General features: G+C 57.0%; 1 protein-coding gene across 5 annotated transcripts in view; it reads left to right on the forward strand.

Moving 5' to 3' along the window:
• The window catches only part of CBFA2T3 (CBFA2/RUNX1 partner transcriptional co-repressor 3), a 93197-nt gene that overhangs the window by 62045 nt on the left and 17070 nt on the right, over nucleotides 1–14082 (forward strand). For 2 of the 5 annotated variants that reach the window (XM_019654527.1, XM_019654531.1), the window contains exons 2-3: nucleotides 8957–9109; nucleotides 12464–12541. In XM_019654527.1, coding sequence (XP_019510072.1) covers nucleotides 8957–9109; nucleotides 12464–12541 — 231 coding nt within the window. Of the gene's footprint in view, nucleotides 1–8956; nucleotides 9110–12463; nucleotides 12542–13526; nucleotides 13767–14082 lie in introns of those variants that run through there. The other 3 variants (XM_019654529.1, XM_019654528.1, XM_019654530.1) reach the window with 3 other exon arrangements.

Here is a 14082-nt window from a genome sequence, read left to right on the forward strand (position 1 = left end):
AATGTATATTAGAAGTGTATTTCTTGGAGGGAGGGTTCAGAATGGTGGTATAGGAAGATCCAGAACTCACTACCTCCCCCCACACACACCAAATCCTCTGCTTTGCAGAGGTTTGGGATCAAAGATGAGAGTCCCCTGACATTGGCCTTGGTGGTGGGGGAGGGGTCCCTCCTGGTCAGACCATCCCATCTGGATGTGGAGGGCACTAATATCCTGGGTTTTCCCTGAATGCAAGCAGCGCTCCCCGCCTCACTCCAACCCCCCCCACACACACACACACCCCAACCCGGGTCCTTTCACCATTCCCTTTCAGCCTGAGAGCCCCCAACCGTCTCTGGTCACAGACCCCTCAGAGACGTGGCTGCTTCCTAGGGGTTTGGGCCTTTTTCCTCTGTTTATTCCCATGGCGAGGGTCCAGAAGAGTTGGACTGCCCCACCCCCGCCAAGAAGTTTACTCTCAGTGGAGAGATCACCTGTCCTACTTGAGACCCCAGAAGTCCAAGAGCTGTGACTGGACCACAGAGTCCAGGAGAGGAGCCCCCCACTCACCCTTGAGGAAACGAGGGTGGGCATTCTAGGGGCCAGAACTGCCTAAGCAAAGGTTTGGGGGCTCAAATGCCTCCTCCTCCGTGAGAGAGATCTGGCCCCCACTTTCTCACCATCCTCCCCCCTGCTTTGCATCTTGAATACTAGCCACTCTGAGGACAGGGGCCCCTCTGTGAACTGGTAATGCAGCACATCTCACTTCTCCCAGGCCCCGCACAGCGGCCACTACAAGATGGCCAGGGGCCTCAAAGGAGGTGACTCTATCACCACGGGGTGCTTAGGGTCACCCCAGAGATAGGGCCCCACTGGCCTTCGGAGCAGCCAGGCCTTCAATGTAAGGACTTGCCCTGCAACTCTCCCAGATTTCGAGGTCCCACAGTTCTGAGGCCAGAAAACCTGCTGCCTGGGACCTCATGAGCCAGAACAGACATCCACTCTTTACGTGGACACAAAGGGACCCCATGAGCACCAAGTGCTCAGGCGGGCCTCTCTGTAAACCAGGAGACCTGGCTCCACCTCTCATAACTGCTCACTGCTCCAAAGATGGCATCTCTGATGGCCGTCTCCAACCTGGCATCCCCAGGCTCGCTGTGCTGCGTTGGTGTCCATGGGCCCCGTTATATCTTCTAGAGGGGCCTGCCCATGAGGCACACCCTGATGCACGTGTGACATCACTGTGCACTGCTTGGCCTGATTTCTCTTCAAACACACTCACACTTTCTATCTCCTCCATGCATTTGGTGTCAGGCTTGTGGCGGGGGTCAGGGGTTATTTGTAATTAGAAGGGGGCTTCAGGCCTGAGAGGGTCGAGAACCATTGTAATAGGAGGTCTATGAAGAAAGGAAGGAAGGAAAATGGATGAAAATCCTGGCAGGGCACTGCAGTGTTGAGGAGTCAGAGCTCAGCAACGCAGACTTATTGAATTGTGGTCTTGGGTGAACGCCTGACCTCCCTACCCCAGATGTCCGCCTAGACCTGAACTTTGCCACAGAAAGAAAGTGGCCAAGGAAAGGGTCGGTATTCAGGGGTGGACTTTGAGGCAAAGGGGTCAGGACTCACGTTTCTAAAAGGGAGCCTGGGGGGTCAGGAAGGCTGGAAAAATATCTGTGATGATGGGCTGTCACCCTGGGTCCTCTGGGTCGTAATTCAACATATTTATTGAGCACCTACTATATGCCTGGTACTGTCCTGGACTCTCGGTTTTGCATTTGAGCAAAGACGTGGAGGATGAGAGCAGATCTCCAGGTATCCAGGGGAAGGAACTCCTGGCAGAGGGGACAACCAGTCACAAAGGACCGCGTGGGCTCTCAAGGTACTGGCTGAGGCACAGGGCAACCATCTTTCCCCATCTTAGGAAACATGCCTGAGAGGGCGGCTTGCCCCTGTGGTTCCCAAGAAAGTCAAGCGGAAAGGTTTACCTTGGCAGGAATTTCGGGATGGTGGCCTGCTGCCCACCAAGGAAGAAGCTGGCAATTCCGAGACTGGGGCAGTTGCCGACTGCACCCACCTGCAGAGCCCTCACCTCTCGGGGGACGGTAGGGACAGGCTCGTCCATCTCACCCAGTTGTGGAGGATGCTATGAGGGTGATCTTGGCCAGATGACCTCACAGTAGGGCTTCCCTTCCTTTTGCTCATCTGCACTTTCCCTAAAAGGAAGAGGCAATATTTGCAAGATGCAAAAGGAAAATAATTGGACAACCATTAACAGCGTTGGCTTCCTTTTGTCCTCACCATCATCAGAGTCACCGAGATCGCCAGTGACTATTCCTACGCATGTTTAGTGATCTCTCCTTACTCCTACTTAATGTGGAAACTGAGGCTGGGGGCAGTGTGCCCAGAATCCCCACCAAACCCCCTGTTCTGCCTGTTTACAGAGAAGGAAACTGAGGCACACCACGCATTGAGCTCCCTGCCTACCCAGCAGCCCTAGGAGAGGCTTCTACTCATATACTCGCTACTTCTGAGGCCAGCCTCTCTGTCATCCTGGGAACCCCAGGGGGGTCTGGAACCTTTGGGGACCCTCCTCACCTTCCCATGGGCCTCAGGAACTCCTTCCTGCAGGTCAGCTCCAGGAAAGGGATCTGAGGTGGAACTGTGTCCAGCCAGGCCCCAGGAGCAGCACCTGCCAAGTCTCCATGCAGGAGCCTGTCCCAAGACCCCACAGAAAGAGCAGCCTCAGTTTCCCCATCTGCCTACCTCATAGGCTTGCTGTGTAGATGAGATGAGGTGGTTCATGCAGAGTGCTCAGATAAGAGCCATAGCTTTGTTACCTGTCAGTACCTGTCAGTGCCTGTGCAAAGGACCTGAGGCAGGTTACTTGTCACCTGCCACCTTTCTACATCCATGGCTTTTGTGGGGGTCCAATGAAGTAACAGCAGAAATCAGACTGTAAAAGATCAAAGCAGGTCTTGTTACTTCCTGTGGCAACGTGGATTTGAGGAGGGCAAAGCTGGGAAGGTGAGCTGTGCTGATGATGCTAGCTAGCTAGCTAGCAGACCCTCCTCCTGCCAAAGGTTCTAGAGCCCCAGGGCTGGGAGTGCTGGGCTGTGGCCAATTCTCAGCCAGGCAAGGCGGGCTGGGAACCAGAGGCGGATAGGGACAGTGATGGATGGGGTGGCTTGTTCCGGCACATTCCGTGTTCTTTCCCACCAACTCCAACCAGCCTTGGAGAGCTGCTTCCTCTGTCAATGGATTAGTGACATTTAGCTGGGAACTGGATACGCCGTCTGGGAAAGACTCAGGGTGTCCCATGGGCCCTGGGAACGCAGGGTCTGGGAATGTTCTTGAGGACTGAGAGCAGTGTGGCGAAAGGGGCGGGGGGGAGGGTGGCCAGCTGCGATAACGGGCTAGAGGAGGAAGCCCAGATCCCAGGGGCTGGAGAGGACACAGCACTTCTGCCCACCCTCTCCCCTTTCACTCACTAGGACATCATGAATCAGCTCCCGCACACTCAAACCGACATCAAGATACAAGCCACTGAGAAGCCAGCAGGCCCCTATCCCATGTAGATCCAGGGTGGGAAACAACAAAGAAAGCCCCTGTGGTGGGTAGGGGGACAGACAAAAAGCAAATGAGAGAGGGGAAGATGCCTCAAGTAGTAGGCCTTGTAGCTGGTGGGTGAGACACCATGTCCACATCTAATCCCCTTCTCAGCTGTGTGAGCTGAGCAGGACTTCAGGCCGCTCTGTGCCTCAGTTTTTCCATCTGTAAGATGGAGAGGCTGCCTTCAAGGGTTGTGGGAAGGCTATACAAGTTTGGCTGGCCAGGCCTGCTGCATAACGAAAGTTCCTTTCCATGCACGTTGGGGCTCCCTGGCACTGAGGGCCCCTCACCTTCCGACTGCCTGCCTCTAAGCCAGAATCATGGGGTAAGGGTCCTGGCACCCCCAGAGTTGTGCCCCACATGTACCAGCACGAAGCCACTGGTCTGGCTGTGACACCGTGCAGGGCTGCAGGAGGGGCTGAGGGGACCCCCAGCATCAAGTGACAAGGGTTGGGTGTCCCTTTTCCAGATTCTGAGCCCCTGTGAGATTGGGCCCTCATTTCGCTAAGGCAGGTTTCTGCACTTGCAAAGCTGGGCCTGGTGGCCTGTTTGGAAAGAAAGAACCAGGATGCCCGTGGTTGTCAGGGTCCTGGGACTGCTGCCAACACTAACTCAGCCTTTGGCTGCTAACGGGGCTGGGAGAGGCACGGGGACACAGGTAGCCGGGTCTCATTTCTTCTTCCCAGGTGCTCTAAGATCTGGAGATCGTAGAACACTCTTAGATCTGCATCAGCACAGCCCATCTTCCCATGGACTTGGGAAAGATGGTCCTCATGCTCACCTGCCCAGAGTTGAGGCACCAGGACATCACCCACTGACTCAGAGCAATGACAGGCCTCCCACTCCCAACCCCGGGCAGCTGCCCCTTCCAGGTTTAGGTCAGCCCACATGGCATCCTGGGCAGTACTGGATCTGAGCCCGGCTGGCCTGGCAAGAGAGCTTTCTAATCTGCCTGACAACTGTGGCTCGTAGGGAGGTTGAGGGTCTGTGGACGCCCTGGGCTCAGGCCCTACTGCCCATCAGGCTCTGTGCCTCTGGCTCTGGGACCCTGAGCGAGTCACTTGCGGTCTTTGAGCCTGTTTCAGCTATAAAACGGGTGTGATTACAGGACTGGCCTCCTGCTGTGAAGCAGCTGGAATATGGGGTTCCTAATAAACACCAGTCATGGGGGTTGCTTCACGTCTCCTGACCTAAGGGATGGGGGAGCTGGTGCGTGATGGGGCACCTGGTGAGCCCCACGGGAGGGTAGCTGTTCTACGTTAATCTTAAAAGAAAAAAATTAACTTACAAGTTAAAAGACATACATCTAGCTGCCTGCATGTCCCACCCCAGACCTGCCAAATCAGAGCCTCCTAAAGGGAGAGTATGTTCACTGGGACCCCCACCATTGGGTGGAGGGTGTGTGGGTGCTGAGAGCCCCAAGATGACCCCAGAATTGAAGCCAGGGAAACGGAGGCCTGGGTGAGCACAGAGGAGAGACAGTGCGAGCTCAAGGTCTCGATGGGCAGGGCCGGCCTCGTCTGCCTCTCACAGGCAGGTGACCTTGGGGGGCTTACACGTGGGCTCTGATGGTGCGCTCTGGGGAGGGAGTAAGGATTCAACGAGGTGCTATGTGGACACGCAGGGCATGGGCCCAGCTCCACATGGGTTTGAGGACACCTGGGAGTGGACACTGAGGTGGGGGAACCTAGGCATGGGGAGGGGAGTGTCTCACGGGGCCAGTCCAGGTTTCCCTGGTGGTGGTGGTCTGGGCTTGCTGTGATCTGTGCCAGCTGAGCTGGTTCGTGCTGGCACCCTCGGCAGCCTTGGTGGGGAAGTGGGAGCTATCTCCCCTCACTGGCATCCAGCATCCAACGGTCAGTCTCCTCCCCTGTTCCCCTCCATACCACACCCCCCACATGCCCTGGCCAGCTCCTGCTCTCACTGGCTTATGGGCACAGGGTCCTGCCTGGACGGCCCTATGCTGGCTGCCCAGGGCAGTGAGGTCGTGTGACAGCCTCCGTGGGTCTAAGCCTCCCAGTGAGTCTGGGAGGCCCAGGAGCAGCCTTGGCTCAGTAAAAGGCCTTGAAGGGAGCGCAGGGCAGGAGGCCTGCACAGGGAGAACAGGGGTGCCCCTATCTAGTGGCTCCTAAGAGCCGGGAGAGGCACCTGCACTTTGCCCTCAGGCCACAGAAGCCTGGTAAGGCCTGGTGAAGCCCCATCCCATGTCCATGGAAGCTGCGGAAGAGATTTAGGCAGGAGAGACAATGTGATGCCCAAGACCCGCTCCAGCTGCTGTGCAGAGCCTTCAGTGGCTCCCCACTGCCGTGCAGCCAGTCCACACTAGCCAGCCCAGCCCCAGCTGACGTTCATTTTTCCTGCACAACTAGAGGCCCTGAACGCTCTGGCCTTGGCGCTCTCTGTTCCGTGACCACAAATGCCGTTCTTCGCCATCTCTACACCACCTTGGCCCTTCCCTGAGAGCACTTGTCATTTTCTGCTTTCTGGCACACGAGTTTCTCAATAAACCTTCGCTAAATTTCACTGAGTGCTCGCGTGTGCAGACCCTTCGCCTGATCTCATCTCATCTCCTGACTGCCTGATAGAAGGTGGTCCTCCTTGCCTCATTTACAGAGGAGTAAAGTGGCTCAGAGAGGTGAGGTGACTTGCCCTAGGTCACACAGCCAGGAGGCAATAGAGCCGGGACTCAAGATTCAAGAAAGACTTATGAAGTCCCATATGGTGCACCTGTGATTCCCCCCATGTGTAGCCCCTGGGACCATGACCCAGGTGGGTGGTGGGATAACGGAAGAACCCCCTTCCCCTGCAGCCTCAGTCAACCTGGGTTTGAATCTCAGACCTGATGCCTCTTCTAGAAGAAGGGTGCCTGTTGATGACAGCCAAGGGCTTTGAAACCTTACAGACCCATGTACCCATGTGACCCTACAGAGACCCACCCATACTTGCTGCATTCCCTTGGGCTGATTCCTACACTTCTCTGTGCCTGTAAAACAGGGCTTTGGTGAGAATAAAAGGAGCCATGACTGTCCAGTGCCGAGAGCAGGGCCTGCATACAATGAGTCTGCCTCCTCTCCTAAGTAAACGGATGGCTTCGGGCCTGCCTGCCATTCCTTTTCTGCCAAAGGAGGTCGCCGGGCACCAACAGAGCTCTGCCTGCTCCATCCTCAGGGTCTACCCAGCAGGCATTGTGGAATGAGTATGTCCAGAACCGGTCCCTCAAGGCCTGTGGAGATGTGTGATGCACTGAGTGGGCCCCGCCTGGCCCCTTTTTCTGCCTCCCCAATGGGGAGGTTCTTGTTCAACAAGGACCATGTGAGGGGTACTGGTCCACTGGGGTGACCCTGGCAGGGGTTTTCATTTTTCTGCTTTTCTGGTCTGTTCAATCTCTGAGGGTCCTGCCAACCCCCAGTGTGGAAGGGCTTTGGAAAGTCGGAACAGGCCCCGAGTCCCATGGCCCAGCGTGGCATCTGAAATGCCCTCCCAGGCATGCCAGTGGGACTGCCTGCCCTGGGGTGGCCTGGTCAGATGAAGGGCTGGCCAGGACGGACTGCACCCACAGGGGTGGCCTGGGGCCCGCAGTGACCGGCCGCACTTGCCTTCTTTGGTTGTCACCGGGGACTGACCGCTGGCCCTGCAGCCAGGCTGAGTGTTGATGGGCCCCACAGCTGCAGTGCACGTGTGCCCAACCATCAGCCGCCTCCTGACAGGCGGGCTGCAGGGGGCAGGGCACCCAGCGGGAGGGAGGCCAGCGGCTACAGCTGAGTGGACAGCAGGTGCTGCGAGGCCGGGTGGCTGCTGATTCCGGCTGCTTCCCCTCCATGGGGCCCAGCGAGGAGGGGGCTTTGCTCTCACCCCACGGGGCCCTGGAGTGTGGAGGGCTGTGAGAGTCCCATCCCGGTGCTGCAGTTGGGTGGGCATCTCCACTCTGTGAAGGGGAACTGAAAGGAGGTTTACATAGTATTGGGCACAAGATTACGGTAAATGCCATTTATTACCATTATTAATCGCCATCCCCAGAGGCGGGCCACCCTGGGTACACATGTGTGTCTCTGTCTGCCCTGATCATGCGGGGGGCCCCCAGGAGGGGAGGATGGGGGGAGGGGGAGCAGAAGGGACAAGAACTATAGTCACATAGTGACAGCTAAGGGTTGTTGAGCCCTGACAGTGGCTTCACCCGCTTTCCTCCTGGCACTAGATGAGACCCCATCAGCTTTAGCAGGACGAGCTCAGGGCAGTGGCTGGGGCAGTGGTGGCTGCAGCTCTATGTGTAACAGGTAGAGGACGCCCACCTCGATGGCCCCAAGCAGCTGGGCCGCCCAGAATTCCAGCCACTGCGCCCAGATCTTTGTGGCTTGCCAGGTCAGTGGTGGACCCTGTGTTAAGATGCAAGAGAAGGCCCAGGATTTGCCCCCCTCCACCTGCAAAGAATGCCCAGGCAGCTGCTGGCTCGAGATGTGTGCAACTGGTCAGATCCACCCAGAGGCCTTTTCTTCGGGGTCCTGCTTTGTGGGGCCAGGGGCTCAGGCCTAGGCTTGGTTTTGCCACTGCCACCCTCTTTCCACACATCTGACCCTTAGCAGAGCATCAGACCACTTGGTACTCTTGACACAGTGTCCAGGGAGACAACCCGCTGGTCTACAGACCATACTTTGAGTGGCCAGGCCGGAACAGCCTGAAATCGACCATATCCTCAGCCTGGCTGCTCCCAGGAATCGCCTGGGGCTAGGAGATGGTTAAAATAGAGGTTCCTGCCACCTAGTCTCTCCTGGGATACCCCCCGGACCAGCCTTATTGGGGCCCCAACCTGCTGCAGCAGCCTCACCTGGGACCCTGATGGAAATGCAGATTCTCGGACCCGCTTCAGACCCGCTGAACCAGAAATGGGGTGGGCAGGCCGGCATGTATGTCTGAACAGGGCCCTTCAGGAGGTGCTGGTGGAGACTGCCTCAGGGGGTGCTTCCAACTCCCTGGTCTACAGGACCAGGACCAACCCCCCAGTGAGGACCCCAATCCCATTCTGGCCAGCTCAGGGCTCCTGTAGCCATACCCTTCAGCCCGACTGAAATGGGCTGACCCAAGTCTACCCTCTGGCCCCAGGTGGGTGGGATGTCAGCCATCTGTGAACACACCTGGGGCTTATCTGAGATGAACCGGGCCCTGGCACTGGGCCTGCTTTTGTGGGCAGAGCCAGGAGCCACCTGGGGTCCAGCTGGGTGTCCACCACCTGGGCCTCCAGCAGCACAGGCCCAAACACAGCTGCTGGCGTGGGGCCTTGTCTGGGCACCAGGTGGGACTGGGGCGGTACTGGCCCCCTCCCCTCTCCACTTGCCTCACTGGCTCTCATTTTCTTCCTTCCCCCGGGCTGCAGCAGCGGACAGGAAGGAGAAGACGGCCGCAGCGATGCCCGACTCCCCCGCTGAGGTGAAGACACAGCCCCAGTCCACGCCCCCCAGCATGCCGCCCCCTCCGCCCACTGCATCCCAGGGCACCACGCGGCACCCCTCCTTCACACCCCACACAAGTGAGTAACCCCAGGGCCGGGCGCTGAGTGGGGCGTAGCTGAGAGGTGCCTCTGTGGCCCCTCAAGTTGTCTAAGGCTCCAGATCTCATTTCATGTGACTCAAACCAGTGCTGTGGACCCTCCGCCCTGAACCCTCAAACACTCACCGTTGGGCCCTGGAAAGGGAGGATTTCATCATGCCTCAGAGCCCAAGCTTTGAGGTTCAAATCCCAGCTCTTCTGCTTTGTAGCTGTGTGGCCTTGGGCACGTTACCCAACCTCACTGGGCCTGGTATTCCTCATCTATAATGCAGGGCTGGCCATTGTCCCTGTCTCGCAGAGCTGCTATGAAGACAATTGAGTTAATAGAAGTTCTTATCTTGGCTGGCACATTGTGAGTGTTCCATCAAAGATAGCTGTTACATTTGGAGCTCAGAGAGGGACAGGAACTTTCCCACAGTCACACAGCAGGTTACTATAGTGCAGGTGAATTCACTTAGGGCTGTGCCCTGCTGGAGTGCCCATTGGAGGTGGCTCTGGCCTTGGTGGAGCTCCACACCGGCTCAGATACCAGGGGCTCTATAGCCAGGCCTCCTCGGGGTTTTAGGGTCAGCCAGGAACTGGAGTCAGCAGGGCCTCAGCTGCTGGTGACATGGTGGGCAGACCGGACCTTCAGGCAGTGTCTCACCATTCCTGGGCAGATCCAGGTTGAGTGACTCAGAATTCACAGCTTCTCTGGGTAAGCCTCTAAAGTCCACAATCATCACTAGAGCCCTGTTCCTTTGAGTTGGAGAAGTTGGGGACTCAGTGACTTTGGATCCTGAGCAGTTGGGAAGGAAATCCTCAGGCTTGGGCTGGTGTAGGGGACAGTGTGCCCTGACCTCCAAGGCCCAGGGCTTAGCAGTGCATCCTAAGGGTTTCTGGTGGGTGGTAGAGAGAACGCACATGCCGTCCAACCCCTGTGTTCAGAGGCCAGAAGCTCCACACTCAGGGACCCTTCTGTAGGCTTTGAAACCCAAGTGAAATCCCTCTGCGTGGCAGGACCCTGAAACTCCTCAGCTGGTGGCCCCTGGTCCCCGCTAAGCTGACAAGTAAAAGCTGCTGCCTCCAGCCAGGGCCCACAGCTCTGCCCAGAGCCTGGAGTGGACCACAGGACACAGCTTGGCTCCCTTTATCCCTGGACATGCAGGGCGCTGGTTCTGCTACCCAAAGTCGGCCCCAGGTTCATCATGACCCACCCTCCCTCTAGAAAAAGGCATTGGCTCTGGGGTCTGGCTCAGCCCCTTGTTTGTGGGATACTGCCTTCAAGCCAGCCTTCTGACCCCTCCAAGCTTCAGTTTGATGAACAGGGTGATACCACCTGCTCCCAGGTGTGGCCACCTGAAAGCAGGGATGTCCCAGCACACAGTAGGAGCTTAGTGACCAAATACCCCTCCCTGCACCTTCGCCTGGACAGAAGGTTCCAGCTCCCCCTTCGTACTGGGTCTAAGCCAGGGTCCCCATGTGTAACAGACTGGACCAGGCCCCCTAACCCTGCCTTCTGCACCAGGATCGGGCCCAAGGCAGCAGGGTGCTCACTCCACAGTCCTCAGCCTGCAGGTCCTGGTCTGCCTGTGTCAGCCATAGTAGAAGTGGCCAGAGGCTGGCTGGGCTTTCTCCCACACACCATTCTCATATGGCCACTGTGACCATCAGGTCACCCCTTCCTCTCCTCTGAAAGACTCAGTCCTCACCTCTGACTGAAATACAGGCAGAGTCTTCGTCCACTAAACAGTTGCTGCCTCATCTGGGCCCCGTAGGCAGAGTGGGGAGGCTTGGGCTGTGTTTAACTTCACCCGCCTATACCTCAGCCGGGGAGAAAAAGAATTACTCATGACAGGACGGCAGCAGCTCCCAAGAAACAAGGCCGTGGGCCTCCACCTAAAGCAACAACCCACCTCCAGTGTTTGGTTCCAAGCAAGAGAAACCAGTAGACCCTTGATGATCTGGCCGAGGGCTCTGAGCCAGGTCCCCGACCCTCATGGACACGTCTCCCTCAGCCTACTTTTCGTCTTGGTTCAGGAGCCCATGATCCAGAAAGTACTGGCCTGGGAGCCAGATGTTCTAGGTTGGGGACGGGGCTGGGTCAGCTGAGACTGCCCACATATGCTTTCGTGAGGCCTGTGAACAGATGTGCATGTGGGCAGCAGGCCTGTGTGTGGCTCAGGGGTCCTCCCCCTTGTGTCTTTCCAGGCCCCACGTGCCCCTACCCAGCTCAGGCTTATGCTCCTAGATTCAAGGTCCTGGCTCTGTTTCGAGCACAGAGATCATAAGAGACAAGTCGTTCTTTCTTTTGTAAGCTAATGCTTTAGTTCTATCAGGATGCTGGGGCCATTCGAGTGTCAGGCCACCTCCAAGGTGACCTCGGATTTGTTCCCTAACCCGATGAATTCCCTGAAAGCAGGGTAGTGAACCACGTCTGTGCACCTGGCTGGTGGCAGCCCAAATCGTTGGAGCCTCTGCGCTCAGCCACGGATTCCTGCCAAGAGCTTCCCTGGTTTCCCCAGGACCAGTCTGTGAGCCAAGCTGACCAGAGGCTGACCTTGACCCATGGCTTGAGGGCTGTGGGGTTTTTTTTGTTTTGTTTTGTTTTGTTTTGCCCAGTGACTCCCCTGGGCACAAATTCATTTTGGAATTGAAGCTGAGGTGTGGCCAGGGAGGTCGGCATGGGGGCTGAGAGAACTGTGGGGAGGAACGTAAGGAGCTACTCTGCAGCTGGGAAGACCCTCAAAGAGCTAATGCTCTATCCTGCCCTTGATTACCCCCCGTGATGGGGGGGTCACTCTCTGATTACAGCCATCCAGCCTGTCTCCTTGTGGCTTCTACCCACTTAACTCCAGCTCAGACAAATCAAATCTCTCTTCCTGTTTGGTGCTTTCTCCACTCACGGCAACTCAGTCCTGGGCTTCGTTTTGGAACCACCATTGGGTTGTCTGTCGATAGAGACACCAAGCCCTGAATCGCAACTCAGCTTGGGCTCCAGGTCCCTTGAGGATGGTGCTGAGTGGGGTCACAAGGCACCTTCCAGGAAGAGAACTTTTTAAGAACCAGGGCGTCCCACCCATGCCGATGAAGATGGCAGAATTCTTGTAGGCCCCCAGAAAGTCCTGCCAGAAATGGTCCTAAGAGATCCCCCCACAACCCAGCCCCATCATTTTACAGAAGAAACTGAAGCCCAAAGAAGAGAATGACTGACCAAAGGTGGTAACGGTCCTGAACCCCAAAACTGCTGTCAAGAGGCAGAGAGGGGAGGGGTCAATTATAGACATCCCACAGGGCAGAGCCACCTGCCCGCGGCCCCTTTCCTGACAGCATGTTTTTCTTATTTTGCTTACAGATCGAGAGGATGGGCCTGCGATGTCTCTGCCCCATGGCCGTTTTCATGGCTGCTTAAAATGGTCTATGGTCTGTCTTTGTAAGTAAAATAACAAAAACCACGGGCCTCCCAGGAGGTCTTCGTCTGCACACTCTGCCCTGGCAATGACCCCACTGACTACACAACCCACTATTGCATCTGCCATGTCAGTGAGGCCGGCCTCCCATAGAGAGGAGAGGGGTCCGAGGGGCAGGCTTAGGAGAGCAGAGTTGAGGTTCCCAAGTCTCAGGCTCATGTTCACACCCCAGCCCTGCTGCTCATAAGCTGTGTGATCTTAGGGAGGTGGACACCCTCTCTGTGCTCCTTTTTCCCAATCCACAAAAGACAGGGCAAATATGGCAGATCCTAGAGTTGAAAGAAGATAGATTGTCAATGCAAGTCCATAGTTTGGCATCTGAAGGGTAAACCCCAGCCTAGGTCAAGTTCCAGTTCCTCCTCTTCCCAGTGGGGTGACCTTGAGCAGGTACCACCTGTTCCTCAGTTTCACCACCTGGAAGTCATTACGGCATCTGGTGCCAGGGCGATTAGAAGGGACCGTAAGATGTTGCTGGTCGAGTCGGCGTGAGGCCTAGCCCACACTGGGTGCTCGGTGGACATTAGTCACTAGTGGGCATTTCCATCAAAGTGATCGGGCTGCAGCCAGTGTCCATAACAGGAAGTTTTTACGGGGTGATGTTCAGAGTGTTTGTCAGCCAGTGTCAGGACAGGCCCCCACAACAAGCCAGTTGCGCTGTGCAGCCCAGGCATGGCCGCCGTGTAGCTCTGGGCTCTGAGAGGAGGTGACATAACGATTGTGCATTATTCATGTCCTGTGATGCTGTGGTCCTTCTCGCCGTTCTGTGATGCCTGGCCTCGCTCTTGTGTCGGGCTCATCTGCTGAGCTGCAACGCGATGAGGCTTGTGTGATTCCCAGCTCCTGGGCCACCCCTGCAGCGGGGAGAGGGGCTAGTGGCAGGAGTGTGGGTGTGTGTGTGTGTGGGGGGGTGTTGTTTGTTGGTGCCTCATCTCAGCCTGACCCTCGCCCAGGCTCAGGACTGGGAGAGCCGTGGGGGTGCTAGCGTGTGCCCCCAAACCTCAGCTGGGGACACGTGTGTGGTCTAACTTAGTAACACACCTGTTGTGGAATGAAAGCACTTGTGGCAGGGGGTTATTTTCGGCGTCTCTTTAGCAAGCTGCTGAGACTGCCCAGCAGCCTGCGGGAGGGAACACGGGCCAGCGAGGGCAACCAGGCGTCCGGGAGGACCCAGGCACCGAGGGCAGGCTGGTAAGGGAGCTGCAGGAAGGCCAGGCCTAGGCCAGGCCAGGGGCCGGTGGGGGAGGGGGGGGCGCCCAGACAGCTTGGACAGACGCACGTCTAAGAAACCTCTGGAAGGTACAGACCCCAGGTGATAGCCCGGCTCCACCTTGAGGAGTGAGCCCCCTACTGTGGTGAGGTCTCTCGTGGCAGCAGGCCATCTCATGGCCCAGCTGGAGTAACCGTCAGTGGCTGTCATCAGTCTTGACCAGGGTGTGTGTGTGTGTCAGCGTTCGCCGCGGGGTTGGCAGTAGCTCTGGTGAGACAGAAAATTAGCACAACAGCA

This window comes from Hipposideros armiger, unplaced genomic scaffold (genome assembly GCF_001890085.2).
Source record: "Hipposideros armiger isolate ML-2016 unplaced genomic scaffold, ASM189008v1 scaffold_224, whole genome shotgun sequence".
In the NCBI taxonomy this organism is placed as follows: Eukaryota; Metazoa; Chordata; class Mammalia; order Chiroptera; family Hipposideridae; genus Hipposideros; species Hipposideros armiger.